This window comes from Patagioenas fasciata, chromosome 4, assembly GCF_037038585.1.
Source record: "Patagioenas fasciata isolate bPatFas1 chromosome 4, bPatFas1.hap1, whole genome shotgun sequence".
Lineage (NCBI taxonomy): Eukaryota > Metazoa > Chordata > Aves > Columbiformes > Columbidae > Patagioenas > Patagioenas fasciata.
This window is the reverse complement of record NC_092523.1, coordinates 55,175,424-55,198,310: the sequence shown is the minus strand read 5'-3', so window position 1 is coordinate 55,198,310 and position 22,887 is coordinate 55,175,424. Positions and strand designations below refer to the sequence as shown.

The 22,887-nt window shown below is 39.0% G+C and overlaps 1 protein-coding gene across 9 annotated transcripts in view; it reads right to left on the bottom strand.

Moving 5' to 3' along the window:
* BMP2K (BMP2 inducible kinase) overlaps positions 1-22,887 on the bottom strand; it is a 67,305-nt gene that overhangs the window by 20,320 nt on the left and 24,098 nt on the right. For all 9 annotated transcript variants that reach the window (XM_071807923.1, XM_065836429.2, XM_071807922.1 and 6 more), the window contains 12 exons: positions 22,647-22,752; positions 21,082-21,224; positions 20,630-20,751; positions 19,578-19,659; positions 18,830-18,962; positions 16,210-16,313; positions 13,926-14,005; positions 12,112-12,272; positions 10,436-10,608; positions 6,772-6,861; positions 5,590-5,771; positions 2,758-2,915 (listed from right to left, as the gene is read on the bottom strand). In XM_071807923.1, the coding sequence (XP_071664024.1) occupies positions 2,758-2,915; positions 5,590-5,771; positions 6,772-6,861; positions 10,436-10,608; positions 12,112-12,272; positions 13,926-14,005; positions 16,210-16,313; positions 18,830-18,962; positions 19,578-19,659; positions 20,630-20,751; positions 21,082-21,224; positions 22,647-22,752 (1,534 nt within the window). The remainder of the gene's footprint in view (positions 1-2,757; positions 2,916-5,589; positions 5,772-6,771; positions 6,862-10,435; positions 10,609-12,111; positions 12,273-13,925; positions 14,006-16,209; positions 16,314-18,829; positions 18,963-19,577; positions 19,660-20,629; positions 20,752-21,081; positions 21,225-22,646; positions 22,753-22,887) is intronic.

Below are 22,887 nucleotides of genomic sequence, written 5' to 3'. Positions count from 1 at the left end.
GGAGATAACCTACATCTAAAGAGAAAATACCAGAAAGTATTCTACAATTAAAGACAATTGGTCTAAGCTTTAATGGTACAATACATGTCCCAATTTCTCATTGCTCCACACAAGTTTGAGATAGTACCAGTAGACAAACAAGTATAAATATTTCTGCTTTGACTGCAATACAGGCATTAACACTGCAAGGTAAGTTAATACGATCTTTGGCACAAAACACTTCTTATCAGATCTTTGAAATCTTTGATGTATGTGTCTATGTGCACACAAACGCACACACACAGAGATTAAAACAAGCAACGTTCCCCCTCTGCAATGAACCACTTTAACAGAAATCAGGCCAAAAGGCCTAAAGGCCTAATAAAAGCTGCAACTGCATCTCAGGTTATGTATAAACAAGCCTGCCATCTAGTGTACCATTGGTCCATTTTTTTTTTTTTTAATGTTTTCTGTATTCAAGTTACTAAAAAACCCTAATGCTGGTTACTACTAAGCAGAACTATGCTGTTATATTTACTTTTCTCACACAGCACATGAAGTCTGTTTTTACATCCAGCTCTTCTGGGTATTCAATTGTCTTAACCAAGAGGTAAGCCAAGAACATGGCTAAATTAATTCAGTCTTTAAAAACTTTAGACTATTTTCAAGCATGTTGTACAAAAACTGGACAAAGGAATTACAGAGTTACATCACTGTTCTTCCTGCTAGAGATTTAGATACAGCAGACAGCAACATTTAGCTCCAAGTTTTTTTTCCCCTTACCAAGACTGATGCAGGTCAGCACTGCAGCATATAGAAAGGAGTTGCAACTGGACTGCCTTGTCATGCTCTCACTTCATGAGCTTGACTTAGGCAAGCAACAACAGTCATGGCCTCCAAATAATTTTGGGGTTGTCTTAGTAATCCTCTGCTTTGCGTTTGTAGGGTTCTGTAACCAATTCTCATAACCTAATCCAAATACAAAGTCTTAAGTCCTAACAACAAGGTGTACAGAAGAAAATACAGGTAACTTAGGTGTCAAAGACTGCTGTAAAACCTCCTGATTAAACATAGTTATATGAAGCTCACTATAGCCTGCAAGTAAAAATCCCATTCTTAAAACCAATGAGTTATAAGCAATTGGATATCATTACCTCAGACTGTATTGTGTTCAAATTGTGAACAATCACACTGTGTAGAACAGATTTGCAGAAGTTTGGTTTATGACTCACCTTATCTAACATTGTCTATTTCTCCAGCCTACTATAACCAGCCTAGGTTGCTACTTCAGGCAAGCACATCTCTTGTACAGCATTTTCCAGCTTTTTTGTAAAGCCATTTGGAATATGCCCTTGATTAATTTCTTTTTCACTACTCATATTTGCTCAAAACATGTGGCTTAAATAAATCAATTTCACAGAACTTACCATAACTACAGTTGGCAGTTCAACAGTCAGGTACAGATTCCAGAAACAGGTAATGTTGTGCTGACCTTTTGGTTGAAGCTAACCTTCTCCAGATTCAAGAAGGTATAATTTCAAAAGACTGCCAAGGTTTCATTTGGAAGCAGCATGCCTTAAGATACTCACTTCTAAATAATTTAAAATTCTAAACTTATATTCACAAAGGGAACTTATTTTTTGGCCAGTACATTAGCCATTTTCCCCAGCTTCCAATAAGTAATTCTACCCTAAAATGTGTGCAGGCTACCTCCAAATCTCAAAAATAGGAGTCTCATTTGATCAACATAGGATACAAGTGAAAAAAAAAAAAAATAAATCAACTGCCCCTAGAGTCCGGGGTGGGGTGGGGGGGAACAAAACAAAACAAAACACACAAAAAAACAACACAACAACAAAAAATACCAAACATATCACCCCGCAAAAACAAACAAACAAAAAACCAAAACAAACAACAAAACAATAAAAACCCAAAACCCCAACTTTCCTTAAGGATTAACAGGTAATGTGCACATCTTGCTCAGTGACATGCAAGCAAACAGAAAACCAAGAAGAAAAAGACCCAATTGAAGGCATAGGGTTTTTTTTTTCCAATCACTTGAAATTCAGTTCTACTGCATTTTTAATTGCAAGGAACTTGCTGACAGTCCACCAAGTATATACAGTACAGTTTTTGACACTGTGACATATTACAAGTCTCACGAATAAATCCGGTCTTGATAAAACCAGTTCTAGGAAGACCATCCAAGGAGTATGTGTTAAGGAATTAAGAAAAGCCTGACTTCAAGAGGAAAAAGTTTATTCAACTATTGCCATATCAGAACAATAAAGCAGCCCTTACACACAGCCACTCATCAAAAAGGACATTACAGAACATTAACATAATGTAATACGTCCATTTTCTTTCAGGCATTTTCAAAGGACATATCAGACCCACAGGATCTTCTGCTTTGGAGTGCAAGAAAGAAGCTGGAAAGGAATAAAGCAAACAGCCAAACTTTCCTTCCTATCTGACAACATATTCCTGCTGTTCAGAGCTTCTTGACAATCAAGGTGACACAAGCAGGACTTAAGAGCTAAGGTGTAACCATTTCTGCCAGTAACTATCAGTTTTAGACAGTGAGTTCCTAGTGGGCACACATTTTCAAAAAGGGAAAGGAAAGAAAGGAGACAGGCTCAACTCTGTCCTCAAATGCTCCAAAAGAATTTTCTGTACACAGACTGCATGGCCTTTAGATAAGCCAGGTGTTAGAACTGCTGAGCAACCACAGAGCCCTTATTTATTGTGAAGCAAAATAAGCCTTCAAACGTCCCTTACTTGATCTTAGCAGGTCAAATTCTCTGTCCAGCAGCTCCTCCTCTGTCAACTTGGAAAAATTGTCCTCTCCAAATGGGTTCCAGCCTGACATATCAGGTGGGTTATTGACGTTCTGCTTTGAGTAGGTGGCAGTTGCCTCAGCATCAGGAATACCTGACCTGCAAAGTCAGTTAATGGAAACAAATAAAAGAAAAACATCACAGAATTGTTTATAAGAGTGAAAATCTATTATATGCTTCATTATGCCAAAATCCTACATAAAAGTAACACACAGGCATGAACAGCTCATCCCAAATGTAATTGAAGGTAACTGAAGATAAAACGGATCACTTGAAGTATGTGGTTTTGATTGCATAATTTCTGTATGAAATCCTTGGATCTTTCTTTTTGCATTTTTTCATTGTAGTCAAAGCACAGAAACATTCATCAAGACAACATGCAAGGGCAAACACTGTCTGTTTCCTGTGTTCATTTCTCTACCACCACAAGAGACAGGCTTGTTTTTTGCAATAAATCTCTAATAAATGTCTGAAGTTTATCTGTTCTCAATTTTCAAATTTCTTGTGAGGCACTATAAGCATCTTTAAATTCTACATCTATTCAACTGATACAATTAACTTAAAACAAACAGCTGTCATGACAACTTCTGCACATATGAGTCTTATCTACACAGACAAGGAAACCTTTGACCAGATGCGTTTTTTCTTTCACGCATGTTTTAGCAAATTACCCCTACCAATAACTCTGTCCAAAGTGGACTAAGGAAGAAGGAATTAGGAAGTTACTGCCTGCTAACTGCTTCTCTCTCTATGCCTAGGCAGGCTCTGCAGGCCACATCAGAAGCCCTTAAAGACAAGGGCAATGGGCTCCTTCCTGTCTGCAGTGGAATGGCTGCTGCCATTCCACAAGATTACTGGCTCCTTCTGCTGAGAGAAGGATGATAGGTAGTACACTGCAAAGCATGTAACACAACAAGGGAAAAGAAACTCAGCCACTGTTCCTTTAATACAAAAAGTCATCTTTTTGCTTTACAAGATTATTCTTATACATTGCAAATCCTTGCTAACCCTCAGTCATTGATGTGAAGCTAAACTTAGCAGGATCAAAATCTTCAGTTAAACACACAAAGAATCTAGAAACATACACATTTACTTCCAGACTAGAATGCTTCCTTTCAGAAATTAGTTGAGACGAAAGTAGTCTGGCAATATACTTGATCGAAGTACAACTGGTAAGTCTCAGATATGGGCACAGGAGTGCAGGACAACCCCCTCTGCTAGGGATAAGACTACCAAATTGGCAAAATAAAGGCAAACAGGTCACAGTGAGCTACAAGATTGTTATCAATCCTATCTACAACAGAAAAATATATTGCCTTTGCTCTTTCAATACACTGTAGCCTAGAAAAGACTCAGAATGGCAGCAGCACCTGATACATCTATGTCATGATATGAACTAAAAGCCTGTGTCAAGTTTGACTGCACTGAAGGCTTTGGCACTCCCACAAGTGCAAAGAGTTTCTCCTTCAATACACTATATTAGTTATCTGTATTGAAATATATCCTAGATCAGAATATGAGTGACACAGGACAAATGTGATTATTATACATTTATTTTTTTATTAAATTGGGAAAGGAAGGTTTTTTTCATTTCACATGCTGTTTTTAGTAAGACTTCATGGGAAAGTTATTATTTATTATACTTCATTAAGCAAAGGTAAGTCCACAGGCCTCTGTGTTGAGGGTTTTGATTGCGGGGTGACAAAAAAAAAAAAAACACATGGCAGATGTATTGTAAACCTCCTCTCTCCCTGCTTCCACCTACAGAGAGTTGGAAAAATTAAAAATGTTTTAGTAATGCTACTAATAAGAATAGAGAAGATACTACAAATTATACAAAACCAATCTTGAAAGTCCCAGCAATTGTAGAGCTGGCACCCGAAGTCCCGGATTGTACTCTGTAGCCAACCGGAGCTGGACTCAGTCTGTCACTAGGCCTCAGTTCGCAGGGACAACTAGCAAGGTCCTCTCCTAATGTCGGCCATAAGCAAAAAGGAAAAAGGGGCGAGACCCTCGTGATCTCCCACTTTTATATGAAGTATTCACATGAATGGGATGTTATACTCGGCCAGTTTCTTGGTCACCTGTTTCTTGTTGCCCATCTTGTGAGATGTGCATCAATTCATTATCAATAACCTTGCATTCCATTGCTATGTTTACCAAAACATGTATCTGGTTTTCCAGGAAAATGCAGCTAATATTAAGGCTTTAGCTGACAGGCAAATTCACTAAAAGAGAAACTTGTTTTTATCAAAACCAGGACACTCTGCAAACGGACCATATCCCTGACTAGGGCTACTCCATGGTATAGCATACTTAAGCCAGACCACTGATCAATGGGCACAAGAGTTAGAACCCCTAGCAAATAAATGCCAACTATGAAGCCTCTCTTCAAAAATACTACCCTCCAGACAGGGTCAGAGGACAATAAAGTGATAAAATTAGTGTCTGAGATGACTTTCACATGCCTATTACCTCATTAAACACAGGCTACTGACGACCCAAAGCAAAGTGTTTAGGAGTCAGCTTCTGGATTAAGTCCATCAATGAGAAAAAGGGGAAGGTAGGCTAAGAAGATGAACCAGGCTCATCTGTTGATGAGTTCCATGTCACATTCTCCTCCCAAAATAACCTTTACCACTAAACAGCAACTACCTAACTGCTTTCAGTAAGCAAGCAAGTAATTCCTGCAGAAAGGATTCCGTTGATCTCATCACAACTAGCAATGTGAGCAATAAGTAACCCTTGGGCACATCTGTATCAAAATACTTGCCTGCTTGCAGGATAGGGACAATCTGCAACTGTTCCAGCATGCACTGGAAGGGACCCAGGGTAGGAAATTAAGGCTGGTGAGAAGTCTTGCGGAGAAGTGAGATATTCAGGAGACCACGCCTGTTGCAACTGCTGTTGCTGCTGAGCAAGCATCTGCTGCTGTAGGAGAGCCTGTTGATATTGCTGCACCAAAATAATATAACAATCAAGTTACTAAAATTCACCTGGGTCAGCATAAAACTCTTCTGCTAGTAACAATACCAGTCTTGCAGCCAAATGCACCAACAACTACCATACTCCAGAAAAGCTTGGGAGCTCCAGCAGAAACAAAAAGCCAAACCTGTCTACTGGACACGTAAAAAGAAACTGCCCACTAAGTCAGTGACACCAGTCTTCTCTGCCAAAGTATTACCACTTAGCTTTTTGCAACTGTTGCAACCTAAGTATATGCTACTGCAGCACAAAGCAGCTCGTTATCATCCTAACACTGTTCTTAAAAATCATTAATCAAAATTTCATGACAATAGCTCCCGAGTTTTGAAAAACATGTTATGCCAGTTAGCCTTCTTGCTTTATCTGTATTTTTTATACATGTGTACATTCTTAAATGCAGCTTTAAAGTACTTGAAAATATTCAACCAGTAGAGAAGCCATTGTTTCAAAAGTTCAATGTCAGCAAATGACAATATATTTTTCAGAGTATCCCTCTTATGACACTTCAGTATGAAACAGTGTGTTGCACAAAATACTTGTTAACAACAATATCTGTGCTTTCAGCCACATAACACAGCTATATAACTATAATACATACACAATAGGGCCTGAAAAGGCAGTTGCTGGCTACCTCCACTTAAACTGTTAAACTACTTAGTCATCTTAGGCCTAGAGTAGGAATTTAATGCCACTATGTCTTCTGTCACTCTGTAGCATAACATATTTATTGCTGTGCTCAATACTGGAAACTTCAAGCACCAAGTAGGTTTCAAATTAGTAAATAGATACTTAATGAAGTATCTGATTAAGACAACTGCAACTCCAGATAAGCTTTTTCAAGAAAGCCTGGATCACTTTTCTTTCCCCCTTCCCCTCAAATGCATCCACAGCTCATCACAACTACTCAAACTTCTCTTACTGCATCTTCCCAATATATTTACAAACCACTTATGTTCCATTCTTGACATACCATAGCAGAATACTGTGAAGGTTGCTGTTGGTACATGGCCTGCATCACCAGCTGTTGTTGGATCATTTGCTGGTGCATCGCTTGTTGATACTATATTTGAAAAGAAGAAAATATCTTTAAGAAGTCATGATCCTCACTTTAGAAAGATACAGATGTTTAGAAGAGGCATTGATTAAAATATCACTTCTGCGCCTCAACAGCATCTTTCAGTTAAAACACCACATAATCAAGAATCAGCTTGCAATTCAGTCACTGCATTTTTATGACTCTATTTGGAATATTTTCTTTTTCTTCCCTGCCCATCCTCTCCCATTAATAATTAGCCTGTTTAACAAAAAAATTAGGCTACACATTCTACACTGCCTTTTCTAAGTCAAGTCAAATCACATCCCAACTTCTGCAATTTTCACCAGTGCTGAGCCCATTTAGAAAATAATTCAGATCTGCTTTAAATAATAACATGTCTCAAGACAGGAGGAAAAAAAAAAATAAAAAAGAGAAATAGCAATAGATGTCTTGGACAGAATCTGAAAGTTCTTGGCTGACCCATTTCTCTTCTAATATGCTTACAGTTATTTACAGTACGCAAAACTTAAAGGTATGCAAGCTGGCTCTGTTGGAATACACAGTAACCATGAAAAAACTGTTGACAGCACAATTAAGAAGAGGAAGCTTGTCAATGGCCAAGAAAAAACAAAGAAAGTGAAAACTGCAAAAATCCAACTCAGATGCTGTATGTGTAATCACCTACTCCAAGCACAGAATTGTCACCTAGATAATTCCTAACATTTACTTCAAGCATATTTACACATAGACAAAACCTTTATTTGGGCCACACAGCAGGAACTGGAAGCAAGCTGAGATTCAGGGTCAAACAGTAAAACCAAAATAGCAAAAAAAAAAAAAAAAAAAAAGCAACTTCCTAGGCTAAGCTTTACAGTGCCCATGAAGAGACATGTGCAATCAAAGGTAAAAAAAAAGAAGAGGCAGATGCAATGATCCCTTTCTTCCTGCCAGCAGCAAACCAGCAGGCCACAGCAGCAGAAATCACAGAACCACAGAATGTTAGGGATTGGAAAGGACCTCAAAAGATCATCCAGTCCAATCCCCCTACCAGAGCAGGAACACCTAGATGAGGTTACACAGGAATGTGTAACCTCCTTCAGCCAGTTCGTAGTCCACCTCACCACCTGATCATCCAGACCACACTCCCTCAGTTTAGCTGTGAGGATGCTGTGGTAGACAGCCTCACCTCCATCCCTGGGAAAGTAATGGAACGGCCTGTCCTTGTCGCCATCTCAAGGCATATCAAGGATAAGAGGGTTATTAGGGGCAGTCAGCACAGCTTTACTAAGCATAAGTCATGCTTGACCAACCTCATAGCCTTTTATGAGAACGTAACAACGTGGATGGATGATGGCAGAGTGGTGGATGTGGTCGACCTTGACTTCAGCAAAGTGTTTGACACAATCTCCCATAGCATCCTAGTTGCTAAATTGAGGAGGTGTGGTCTGGACAATAGAGTAGTGAGGTGGATTGCAAACTGGCTTAAGGAGAGAAGCCAGAGAGTGGTAGTCAATGGTGCGGAGTCTAGTTGGAGGCCAGTATCTAGTGGAGTGCCTCAGGGGTCAGTACTGGGGCCAATATTATTCAATATATTCATTAATGATTTAGATGAGGGAATTGAGTGTACTATCAGCAAGTTTGCTGATGACTCTAAGCTGGGAGGAGTGGCTGACAGGCCAGAAGGCTGTGCTGCCATCCAGTGGGACCTGGACAGGCTGGAGAGTTGGGCGGGGAATAACCTGACGAAATCTAACAAGGGAAAGTGTAGAGTCCTGCATCTGGGCAGGAACAACCCCAGGTTCCAGTATAGGCTGGAGAATGACCTATTAGAAAGCAGTGCAGGGGAAAGGGACCTGGGGGTCCTGGTGGACAACAGGATGACCATGAGCCAGCACTGTGCCTCTGTGGCCAGGAAGGTCAATGGCATCCTGGGGTGTATTAGAAGGGGGGTGGTTAGTAGGTTGAGAGAGGTTCTCTTTTCCCTCTACTCCACCTTGGTGAGACACCATCTAGAGTATTGTGTCCAGTTCTGGGCCCCTCAGTTCAAGAAGGACAGGGAACTGCTGGAGAGAGTCCAGCGTAGGGTAACCAAGATCATTGAGGGAGTGGAGCATCTCCCCTATGAGGAAAGGCTGAGGGAGCTGGGTCTCTTTAGTTTGGAGAAGAGGAGGCTAAGGGGGGACCTTATAATGTCTCTAAGTATATAAAAGGTGAGTGCCATGAGGATGAAGCCAGGCTCTTCTCAGTGGCAAACAATGATAGGACAAGGGGTAATGGGGTCAAGCTGGAACACAAGAGGTTCCACTTAAATTTGAGAAGAAACTTGTCCTCAGTGAGGGTGACAGAGCACTGGAACAGGCTGCCCAGGGGGGCTGTGGAGTCTCCTTCCCTGGAGACATTCAAAACCCACTGGACATGTTCCTGTGTGACCTCATCTAGGCGTTCCTGCTCTGGCACGGGGATTGGACTAGATGATCTTCTGAGGTCCCTTCCAATTCCAAACATACTGTGAAACTGTGTGAAATGCTTTACTGAAGTCAAGGTAGGGCACGTCCACCACTCTGCCATCATCTATCTACCTCGTTATATTCTCATGAAAGGCGATGAGGTTGGTCAAGCACGACTTCCCCTGAGTGAAGCCATGTTAACTGCCCCTATTGACCCTCTTATCCTTGAGATGGCACCAAGCATAAGTCGTTCCATCACTTTCCCAGGGATGGAGGTGAGGCTGACCGGTCTATAGTTACCCTGGTCCTCCTTCTTGCTCTTTTTGAAGAGCGGAGTGACATTTGCTGTCCTCCAGTCCTCAGGCACCTCTCCCATTTCCCAAGACTTGGTAAAGATGATGGAGAGTGGTCCAGCAATGACCGCAGCCAGCTCCCTCAGCACCCACGGGTCTATCCCATCCAGACCCATGGATTTATGGATGTCACCAGAGCACCCACCTCATTCATCAGTGGGCCTACATTGCCTCTGGTGTTAGTTTTATCTGCCACGTATTTGAAAAAGCTCTTCCTATTGCCCTTGACCCCTCGTGCCAGCTTTAATTCTAACGAGGCCTTAGCTTTCCTAGCTGCCTCCCTACACCCTCTGACAATAGCCTTATATTCTCCCCAAGTGGCCAGCCCCTCCTTCCATGATCTATAAACTCTCCTCTTCCACTTGAGCTTACCCAGCAGCTCCCTGTTTAACCATGCAGGTCTCCTGGCTCCCTTCTTTGACTTCCTACGTGTTGAGATGCTCTGATCTTGGGCTTGGTAGAAGCAGTCCCTGAATACTAACCAACTATCTTGGGCCCCTTTACCGTCAAGCAGCCTTGCCCATGGGATTTCCCCTAGCAATTGCCTGAAAAGGCCAAAGTTTGCCCTGCTGAAGTCCAGGGTTGCAATTCTGCTTGCTATTCTGTTCCTGCCACACAAGATCCTGAACTCCACCATTTCATGGTCACTGCAACCAAGGCAGCCCTCAACCTTTACTGCTTCAACCAGACCCTCCTTGTTAGTGAGTAAATGTTTAACTGGCATGTAGAGTCAAACTGTTATTAACAAGCACAACATATGCCTCTCACAGCAATTTGTATAACACCTTTGACTTGTACCTGCTGAATGTAAGCATCCTGAATTGTTGGCTGCTGCTGCGGCAGATGGTGTAACTGCTGTAGTCTCCAGTCCCCTTGCTGCAGTTGCTGAAGAATTCTGTTCTGCTGTGGGTGATGTTGGTTGGTTCCTGGGGACTGTAAGATTTCTTGTCCATTCCCTGGTCGTGTGGTTCCTGTAATATTCAGACAACACTGCTAACATACTGATCTCTGAAACTGAGCTAGAGAGCTCCCTGGCAGTTAACTTTTTCACTGAACAATTACAAGGCGAAACAATTTACAAACTTCCCTTCCTGGTCTGACAACTAGTAAAGCTGTTAGATACTAAGTTCACTTCTTAAAAATACTTCCAGGCCTAACTATAAGATGGAGGAAGACTCCTTTGGTCTCATTACAGAGGAAGTTTGGTTCAAGACTTCTCCTTTACCAACTCTTGAGTTTTAGCTTCTACTATCTCAAACCCTAACCCTCTAAGCACAAAATTTGGTATGCACACAAAGCATACATGTTTTTATTTATTTAAGGGAACTATCAGGTCTCTTGTCAAATTCCCTTCAACAGGACACAATTAATTTCGTCAATTCAACTGGTTTTTTGCAGCCTTTTAAGTAAGCAGCTACTAACAAATCAATCTCTCTTGCACACTCTATTCATGTTCTCAAGTGCCCAGGACTAATCTGTTCCTTGTCATAACAGGAAACACTTTCACAGTTGGATGTTATTTGGATCCTGTGCAGTACAAGTTGTTTACACCTGGGACACAGATATTCTCAGTGGCCTTTCAGTTAGACGTTTTCCCAATATCACCACTGAAACTACTTCTCCATGAAACCAATCTATACTCGATAGCCTGAAAATTTAAAATTAAAAAAAATAATAATTAAAAAAAAAATCAACAATAGGGCAGTATATCGTCTTTGAAAGAACAGCACTGCCAGGCAGTGTGCTGCCAGTGACTTCCAACCCTAGTTCGCTTAGCACTCAAAACACTTATTGCAGTGCAAGTACTGTAACAGACATGTAACAAAGTGTAACTAGGAAAGTATTCAAGAGATAAATTAAAACTGTTTAAGTGAATATTTATTAGAGCCAGAACTCTTTTTGAATGAGATAAAGAAAAACTCTAAGGATTTACTGAAAATGTATTTAACATAATTGAGTTTCCCTCCATTACTCCTCTCTTGCCCCTCTATCACACTGACAGTGCAATGTGAAATGCAGTGGTCAATCATTAGAGAAGTGAAATTTTTACCTGGTTCCAGCCCACACATAATACCAACATATTGTGGACATTTCATGACTTAATCAGGCACAAGGAAATATTTTTTCTACTACAATGAAAGCAGTTTGTTACTGAAGAGTTCAATAGTTTTAGTGATTTATTTGAAAGTCAAAGCTGAACATGAACTTCTCTCAGAGTATGCAGTGGCAAAGCCAGTTAAAAAAAAAAATCATTGTTAAGAACAATTATAAGAATACCTTCACTTCTTAACTATTTGCATGTAGTTTTTGTGGCATCTGATCAAATTTATTACTTGGACATTTACAGTCTTTCAGAAAGTATGAAGATTTGGGTTTTGGCATATAAAAAAACCCCAGATGAACTAGAGGCAATAAAGAAATACAATTTTTTTTCTCTGTTTATTTTGGTCCATCTTTAGACTTTGATAAATTACCTTTTTGCCCATGATTACCAAATTCAGCAAGAATTTGTGCTTTGACTGGAGTTGCTGAGCTCTGTATGGTCAGCACACTAGAAGTAGCAGTGCTCGAATTGGCCTTTGGTCTTTGTCGCGGTGCAATTGAGGTTTCTGTTGGTCCAACGGTATCTGTTATTCTGAAACAGCAAGTTTTCCATAGAAGAGACTTGATTTAAAAAGTTACTATTTCTTCTTCAAATTAGACAAAATATCTCTCTTAATAGGTCAATTACACCTTAACCATGTGCTGCTCTATTTCTGAATTGGAATTTAACACCTTAACCTTTGTTTCCCAAAATTCCCCTCATCAATCATTGCAGCCACAGGATACATAACTGTTGCAGAACACCATTATGAAGGAGATAGAAAACAGTCTTATTCCCAAGGAGACCAAGGCACTAGATGAAATTTCACTGTACAAGCTTTTGTGAGGTTACACTATTGAAAGGTATGTGCAGAGCTTGAATCAGCGATCCTTTAACTAGCGATATGATCACTCTTCATACGTACATGAAATAAGATTAAAAATCTTCTGTTAAGTCAACTCATGTCTATTTTGTTCAAAAGAGAGATTTAGCCCCTAGCAGTTGTAACACCCATAAACTGTTCAAAATATTGATGTCTCCCATTCAGTACTTCAAGGCTTTTTAACAATCCACCAGGGTAATGAAGATGTTGAAAAACAAAGTACTTCTGAGCTTTAATCCTGTTATCAGGTTATAGGTATGCATTTTTTAAACTGTCCAGCTGCTCAAAAACAATAATTCACCATCTGAGCTCCAGTACCTAACACCTCATGCTAGTTCCTCACATACTATGTCAAGACATCATCTGCCTTAGCCTGCTGTAACCCAAACCATCAGAAAAATAGTTTTTAGGAAGAACTGTGAATCTTCCTGCTCTTGTCAAGCAGATTTAGTCAGAGTTTAAAACATTATTGCAGTCTAGGCCTGCCTTCTGCTGCATGCTACCAGCTGACAGCACAGCCAGCAAAACCAAACATATCCAGACTGTGACATTAAGTTACAATAGCACAGACACACATATATAGCTCAAAAACACAGCTTAGGTGATTCTACTAATCTGTTTCTCATTCGCAACAGGCTAATCAAGCCAGAGCTGCAACAGAGCTGATAATTAGAGCTCAATATCAAAGTACTTAAGTCAGACACGTTGGTAGACTCAAAACCCAAACTTCTGTTAACAAGGAACAAAAGCGTAAAGGATTCTTTCAGCATTAGCATTAAGCAGACAACATACACTACAGAAGTATTAAATAAAAAGAACTGCTAGGAATTCACAAGGTTTTGGTTTTATTAACAAGTAAAAAAAAACCAGAATATTCTGGTATAAAGCCTGGGATTTTTGAACGAACAAAATCCATTTACCTTCAAGAAGCACATGATAGCACATTTATTTAAAACTCCTAAGAACAGTTTACCTTTACCATATTATCCTCACCTCCCACTAACATCTCTTAATTTCTTAATTCACTCATCCTGATAGGAGAAAATAAGGTAGATCAGGAGCAGACTGCTAGAACTTCCTCATTCCATCACAAAACAGAGTCTCAGTTTCTCTCTGTAGATCCTCAGTGCAATCAAAAAACCAATGCAGTGGAATCCAGAGAGACTTGAAGCACTTAGAACCACGGTTTATCTATTCTAGTGACCTCTGCTACTAAGATGCTTCTTCATTTATTAGCAAACTGACGAAAACAGGTTTCAGACAAATGCAATATTTAACAGTATTAGTAAAAAAATAAAAGTAAAGCCACATCCACTGCTCACCTTGCTTTTATTTGGCTTTTTCTAGCAGCTGCCTCACTAGCTGTCATGGGTTCAGGAAGAGTTGAAGGGACAGGAGAATTCTTGGGAAAAATAAATTTGAATACATTAAAAAAAAAAAATCCTGAAAGAAAAAATCATTATATATTGAAAAGAAATACTTGGCTTCAAGTTTTTCATGTTACAAGGCTTCATGCGGAACTCACTCACATGGCTGTAGAGTGGAAGTGTTTTAATTTCACAGTATCTCTATTTTAACTTATCTGTTACAAAAGTAAAACACAACAAACATTACTGGTCTGTCTCTTAGGGCAACTACTTCATTTACACACTATAAACTATTAACAATAAAATAAAACATTTTCTCCAAATGTGTTCTTGTAAATGCACAGAACACTTATTTTAGCCTCAAGTTGAAGAACTAAAACAAAGCCTAACCTTTGGACGAAACCACAGTAGTTTTTCAGCCCATGCAGCTCTTGCACTGCAATACAAATTCCAGAAAACAATGCAGCATCTAAGCTCCTGTGGTGCTTTAAGTTATCCCCATCTCAGTTTAATTCCTGAATGAATTATGTTACACCAAAACTGCACTTAACTGAGGCAAATGGAAGTTCTGAGGGAGAGAAAGAATACGCTCACAAATTACACATACGCCAACTCCTTACATACAGTAAAGCAAGCAAATTGAAATCTGGCCACAAATAGTAGAGACGGTTACCAGTTTTCAAGTACTGTTTCTGAAGACTACCGTCAGGGCTGGAATTAATCAAGAGTCTAGGAAGAGACACACTGACTTTCCCTTGAAAAAATAAGCTGCTGTCAAAGACAGGACACTGGACCCAGTCAGCACCTCTTCTAACCTAAAATGGTCACTCTTATATTCTCAAGAAACTTCAAGGGGGAGGGTAAAGAGTGCCCACACGCATGTTTTTGTGCTGCTTCTCTTTGTAGGCAGCACCAGGCACTAGGGACGCAAGTACTACAGAGGAAATCACCAGCAATAGGAACCAGGGCATAGACTTACTGCTATTATAACAATGACATGGTAAAAACCAAACAAACCGAACACACAAACCAACCCAAACCACCTCACCGTGCACCCGAAACAGCTTCACTTTTTAAGAATACTCCAGGCACTTTAACTTTTCTATGTCTGTCTCAAGGCAAAGGGCCAAGCAAGCAGGCAATTCCTATCCACAGTTAAAAAAGGAAAAAAAAAAAAATCCAAGAAACAGATATATTCTCAAGTCACTCTATTGAGATGATACAACTCCTCCAGTGAGTAACATAGTAATGTCCCAAATTATGCTATGCCAGGATAAAGTTGCTCATACTTCAGAATGAAATATTGTAGGGAAAGTATAGTTATTGCACCTCTTAACCACATGTCACAACATAACGCAAAACCATTCAAAACATCTGAAATGTAGTCTTCACCTACAGACAGTAGGCACTTTAAGGTTTTCTGACTTGTTTTTAACACATCCTAAGTTTCAAAAAAAAAAAAAAGCAACACTCACATTTACTGAACACCTTCTTCCACAAGGATCAACAACGACAGAATTCAAAGGGATCTCAGCAAGTTCACTTGTCTGCCTCCGAAGGCAGAGGTTACTAGAATTGACATCTATTCCAAAATGAATTGAGATGGATTTTTCCTAATGCCTACCTCAGGAATCACTGAACACCACTGACAGGTCCTCAAATTCCATGGCACAGTAACTACATCTGCACATGAGAGATGATCTTTGTTTTCAAGTCTGAACTTCCTCTCAAAGCTCAAACTCACATAGAAAGTAAGACTAGGAATGCAGGCTAACAAAAGCACTTTTCTGTTTACTGTACTCCTTCCAATGGATTAACAGAATTGCTAAGGACGATTACAGAAAAGGGTTTATCCAGAACAAACATAACTGTTCTTCACACTACAGTAACAACATTAAACCTTCTATTGGAACAAGTCTAAGTTCTGTAGTATATTTTACACATTAATTATACCAGACACAAGAGATTAGTAAGGGTTAAAATCACAAATCAGTTGGTATTGGTGCAGTATCAATACAATTCATTAAGTTATGCCCTCAAAACTAAAATCTATTTTGTTCAGAGAGTTAATAGTGTATGGATACAATAGCAACTTGAAGTATACTCTGCTCTGTTTCAAATTTAGAAACAAGGTTTAAAAGAAATTGGAATAGTCTTTCTCAGCTGCTTTCATAGACCTTTCTCAATGCTACCTAGAAAATCTATTAAAAAAATTAAAAAAACCTTAAAGACTACTTACATTCATATTAGACACTGGACAGTCCTTTTTGGCAAGTTTAAAGGCAATGTAAGACACTTGAAAGATATCAGGTCTCTGTTCCTGATCTGGTTCAAGCATATATCCTGTAAAAATTGATAGGATGAAATTATCACCATTGGACATTAAAGAGCCTATTGAGGCAGTGTGCTACTAGAAGAAATAAAGCAATTCCGCCAACTGAACTTTCCTCAGAAAGAGTACTTCTGATTGTTATGGTTTTTTGGGTGGTGGTTGTTGGTTTTTTGCTTGTTGTTGGGGGGGGGAGGGGTGGGGTGTCTGGTTGGTTGCTTGGTTGCTTTCTTTGTTTGTAAATTTACTTTTTGTCAAATACTTGCTTGGGTCAAATATAATTGGAGAATATATACACTGTTTGACATTTTGACTCTCAGTTGTGGAAAGGATAGCTAAACTGCAGTACTAATTAATAATTTCCAAGTCAAACAACATAAAACCAAGGCATCGTACTAGCATTTCCCAGGGTTAATACAAAATTCAGTATACCCAACGGAAAATTCACAGATTTCACTGTTCCCATCACACTAAGGTTCTGTGTCGTCTTTTGTCTTGCAGGTTGAGTTGGTTATGCCCACCTTCCTATATTAAAAAAATACCTAGTTCCATGGATGAAAAAAGACATTTTCCTGAAAAGATATTAAATTTCTGACTTCCTTCTCAAGCATTAGCTTCCCAAATTAGATGGTTTGCTGCTTTTCAAGCAAATAAAAGTTACTTTACATCTTGCCTCACTGAGGAACCTAAATAAAGAGTGAAAGAGATTTTCTAAACAAGCAAAGACTCCAAAATATTTTCAGCTACAAAGAAAACTAACAAAATATGAAAACTTAAGTTCTCAATTTTGATGAGAAAACACAAGCTATAGTTCCAAAATGCTTCAGTAGTACAGCCAACCACAAACAAGATGATGGAAAGGTTGAAGCTTTTTAAAATTAATGTAATTTTAGACAGATCCTACAATTTTGCTCAAAGCCATTATTTTGCAGCCAACACAGTTCACAGCAAGTTTTATTTTCAGTGGGTTCTACAAAATAAAGCAGATTAAAAGTGACAGCACCTTCAAGCAGAAACAGAACACTTAGGAAGTGACTTCGGCCATTTGATTCTGAAATATTAGATTTATGAGGTGGAGAACATTCAGCTTTTTGGGGCTGCTATTCCAAATGGGAAGGGAAGTTTACATTATTAAATTCTTTCCCACCCACATATATTCCATGCCAGTACAGCTCATCTTGGCACAGAATTTCATTGAATCTTAATAAATTAGCCTTCACGCTTATATGGAGACAGGATTAGAATCTGTAGTCTTCTATAAAAGGAGCACTGTCTGACACCGAGAACAGTATTTAATCATTTGAACATGAATACCTCATTGTGTCAGTTATTAAGTATTTACAGAAGGTAAACGCTTACCATGGAAACTACTTCTTCTCAATTAGAAATGTGTGCTCAAATGAGTGTCTTGGATTTGCTATTTCCTATCACATAAAAGCATCACCTATGTGGTCAACACAACTTAAAAATAATTCATAAGAGCTCCCACTCAAACTTTCTGAATTTTTCATATTTTGTCAGTTGCACTCTTTGAAGTTAACCTGCTCGAAGCTGAAAACAAAGATAACTGAAAATACTCATGACTACTGTAAATATTAGATCCACTATCTCTGTACTTGCATAAGAGACTAATCACTAGCCTCAGAGCTTCTTGTTGTCCAAATATCTCATCCATACTCTTTGTGCTTTCAAACATTTGTGTCTGACACCCTGGGTTGCACAAACTTTATCAGATTTGTCTTCTATAAATCAAACTACTGTGAAATTCTCCCCAGTGCAATACATTCCAGTACATATGTTGCTACACTAAACTTGCACTTCCAATTCATCTAAGTACAACTGTCCAACTTGAATAGAAAAATACTATGAACAGCCTGACACTCCATAGAAGATACACACTTAGGAGCAAAAAGGAACTATGAATAAATTAAGACCTATTATTTTCCTTCCCCTTATCCCTTTGTGATTTTATTTTTCTCCGATGTCTATAAACCATCCATGCCTGCCAAAGAAACCAAAACCTTCTTTTAACTCCAACAAAGCTCTTCTGACAGGAGGACTACAATTTCATCTGGTAGGTCTTTGCAGCGTTTATTCTGTTTCAGTCTGGAAGTTATCAACTCAATCATTCAATGTCCAGAATACAGTAGCTGATTTTAACATGTTAGCTTGTCCCTGATCCAAGGGAAAGACTCGCTTGTACTTCATTCACTTGGCTCACTTTTAGCACCATTTCAAAGTAGTTTTCTCTAAGTTTCTGAAATTCCTCTCTAGACTGGCACCTCAATTCTGCACCCTGTAGCGCAGTCCTCCATTGAGGGATGGAGGGATAAGGGATAAGAAAGCCTCCGTTTAAGGGCAAGTGCAAGACTTGCAAGACAGATGGTAGAGAGGAGCAACTCCCGCTGTTCACTCAAGAACCCAGCCAGTGTGCACCACCCATTCCAGTCTCTCGCCTACATTAGTGGGATCTTTTGTGTTTTATTCGATCGACGAGGCTCAAGAACTGCCATGCTGCCCAGATACTTACTTATCAAACAGTGTATACTATGAGAGTATCGGGAATTGTCCGGAACGGTAAAGCTTCCATCGCAAATAGCAACTTGACTTTCTCCAAAGGGAAGCGAAAAGAAACAAAGCTTATACAGCAAGCAGCCGAGTGCCTGTAAAACAAATGCAGGCACTGTAGAGGGATGAGGGCAAGCCATTTACACCATAAAGCAGCACCAACAAGAAACAAATCGCATTCTAGCTACAGTTGCCTTATGAAACACTCTGTTGATGTGACAAGCTGACACGGAACGCAGTTCTAAAAAGGCTTTATTTCCCACTGGTTTGTATGTTACGTAACCAACTACCAAAATTGGAACGTACTCCAAGAGCTGCATTCACATTGCCGTTATCACCCAGAAATAACACTAGTGTTTCCATTGCATTTAGTCTTTACTGCAATGGTTCTTAAGCACAACACCTAATAAAAACACCTTTTTCTTATCATGTTGCCAATAGGTTTCCATGAGAAATCACTGCTGCCTATCAAGCAGCAACCTGAGCAGACAAAAGGAATAGAATTCTAAATTATCTCCCCCTTAACTCAAAATGTTCATCACACATAGTATTAATGTTCTTTACAGAAGACGTAACTACCAAAGATGCTTCTACTATCTTCAGCATAGTATATTTCACTTCCGAATAATTAGTTTTTCAGTTAGTCAAAGCTGCTTTTAACTCCGTCCTGCTTCAGACCCCACCTCTTGAGTCCCTGATCTTTTGCTTACCCAGATATCTGCCTTGGTAGTAATTGGTTTTCCTTCATAAAGATTGATCATTTCGGGAGCTCTGTACGATAGGGTTGTATACCTAGTAGTACACAATTAAAAGAAGACACAAATGAAAAACATGCCTCCGAACTGGAAGTGTGTTTTCCTGTATCTATGATGCACTGTTTGCACTGAAGGTTTAGATATAGGCACAGAACTGTCTTATGCAAGTCAAGCCATTTATTGCATTTGCAGTATCACAGAGAATATTTGGAGTAGCAACACAATATTTCTTCTTGTGTATGATAACTTTAACGTAGCTAAAACATGTTTTTTACGTTATTTCCCCAGCACATGTACTTTTGCAAGAATCATTTTGCATAAATAACTGCAATAACCAGTCATTTGAAAGATATACAAATCCTACAAGAGTAAACCCTATCACATATTGAAACATACAGAATACATACTTAAAAAACCTAACATCTCAAAATAATTACTAAGCCTGTAGTCAAATTATTTTTCAGAGATGGGGAAAAAAACCTCAACTTTATTGCTTTACAACTTGAGCACAAAACCTAACAAAACCTCCTGCAAGCCTGTAAGCCTGAAGGGGCAAAACCAAACTAATACATCTTTTCAAGAGTATGCCTGTAACAAAAGTTAAAATATTTTTCCAGTCATTCTCTGGGAGAATGAACATGGATCCTACTTTATAAACAAGACTCTACATAAATCCATTCTAATGTTGAATTACACCAGTTCTAACTCCTAAAAAAGCCAGTAGCTGGATATTTTTGAACTATTTCATTTCAAAACTACACACTTTTTGTCAAACAGTTTTATTCTTAAAAATCTCAGTTGTGCAAAAACAATCTGCGAGTAAGTGGAAGAAATATATGTTGCCATATAGTTCCACTGTTTTACTCAATTTACACTATCATCTGTTAAAATTCAGCCATTAAGTTACAATTCATATTAGTAAGACATGTGCACACCACACAACACCACACTGAATTTCATGGTCCCACAAGCATTGCTCGTGATAGGCCACTTAAAAATGAACTTACTTTTTAATTTCTTCTTCAACCACATGAACACCATCTTTTTGAGGATTAAGATATTTGTTCGTAGCACTGCCGAAATCACAGAGAACATAGTTGCCGCCATCATTTAACAATATATTCTCCACCTTGAAAGGAAATCAATACACAGAAACATTAGAGGAAAACAATTGTATTAACTTCCCAGGTAACTGTTATTACACATCCTTTCCATCACACACAAACAGGAAAGTTGGCAGAAAATAAAATAAAAAAAACCAAACACCACCACCAATACACTTGGCAGTAGCAATAAGTGAGGTCTTACAGTTCAGTCTCTCTGTTTACAGCTCCACCAACAGCAAGTGCTTCTCTGAGTAGAAGACAGTGTCTTAGTGATATACCTCTTATATTCTTCATTCTTGTTAACCTAGATCATCAGTTTTAACCTAGACAATCCTGTTTTTTGAAGTCCATACCTTTAGGTCCCGGTGAACTATAGGTGTTTTGCACTGATGCAATCGAGCAACAGCTTCACAGGTATCACAAAATATTCTCATTACTTCTGATTCAGTAAAGCCTGTCTGCAGACGCTGATTCATCTGATTCACAACTTGCCCAGCTAAAGAAACAACACGGTAACTTTTTTAATAATTCCTTTCATGGACAGGAGTATAGACTTATTTATGGGCAAAAAGCCCGCAATTAGGATTCACGAAAGTTTTCCACAGACACAGTATTTAAATAAAACAAACCTGTTTTCCAAATTCATACTCTTATCCTAGGTAGAAAAATTTATGTCTCAAATGAAAACAGAATTCCCTATGACTGAAACCCACTTGGGACAAAATGCCGCAAACACAAGGAAGCATCCATCACACAAAGATGTTACCTTAAAAGTGCTTCTTGCGTTCAGATGCTTAGCCAAAGCCCCATCAGCCAAGAGAAAACAACTGATTTCATAATCTAGACACTCTGTCTTTCTGGGAGACAAATGAGGGAAGGAAAAAAAAAAAAAGAACACCCTGAATCTACCTTTCAAGAAAGACCTCACAGAACCTCTTCACAGGTTTTTTTTCTAAGATCAGGAAACATTTCCCTGTTTCTTTAAGTAATTTTACCAGATCATACTAGGCTATTCCTACCACAATGCTCACTTAACACTAACATGGAGCAAGACTCAGTATCTGCAGGGCCTTAGCATTCCATCTAAGCAAGGATGCTTGGAAAAAGTCATGATGCTGTCAAGTCATCTGACAGCTGACATCCATATGGCTGTTTACCATTCTAACTAAGGAAAGAGTGCTATCAGTAGGGAGTCAGGAGTGTGCTCTCACAAGGGTACAGAAACTCACCCATACAAGCAGCATAGAGGATCAAAAATTTGGCCATTAGTTTTCAAGTTCTCTTCTTATTTCCTTTCCCAATGAGGTCAGTACCTAGCTATCCTAATTTTAGACCAACTTCAGAAGTTAAACTCTATGGCAAGTTTATTCCAACACATATGTGAGATGGGGGAAAAATAATCTACATGTTTTTATATATTGTTTGAAACAAAGCTAAATTATAAAGCAGGACCACAGGACTACTACATTTTTGTCCAGTGTTACCAACACTAACTACGCTGTGCTCATTTATAATAAGTCACCTGTCAGAAAAGAGTAAACAATCTCGAATATTGTGATCTGAAACAAAAAGAGCAGAGGGAGAACAGCAACAAAAAGCTTGCCAATCTTTCCTATCCCATTATATTCTAGCTACATGTTGATCAGCACAAACAGCAGAACAGAAGGATTTCACTTTATCCTCATACAAGTAATTATCTTGTTTCTAATCTTAATTACAAAGCCAGGCGAAACTGACTTTCCCATTTTCTCAGTGTTCAACAGCTCAGCGCTTAAGTAATAAAGCAAACAAAAAAAGCAGAAAGAACTGGATTCCAGCTGTGAGATATATGTTATCCTGTTAAAGTAAGGGAACTATAAGTAAGAATCTCAGGGGATTAATACAAACATTTTCCCTGCATTTCCCTGCTGTTTCTTACCTCGACAGTACTCCATGAGAATGAGCACCTCCCAGACATTATCACTGATAGAGTTAACAGTGCAATCCAAATAGCTCACAATATTCTTGTGCCCAGATAACTCTTTCTGAAAGAGAAAGTGCACAGTAAACCTCAGCACAGAAAAATTTAAACAAATAAAAGATAGTAACAGTTTTCAGACAAGCACTTCAAATTCAGTTAGCCACTGCCTCACAGCCTCTAGTCTTGAGGAAGTACCACA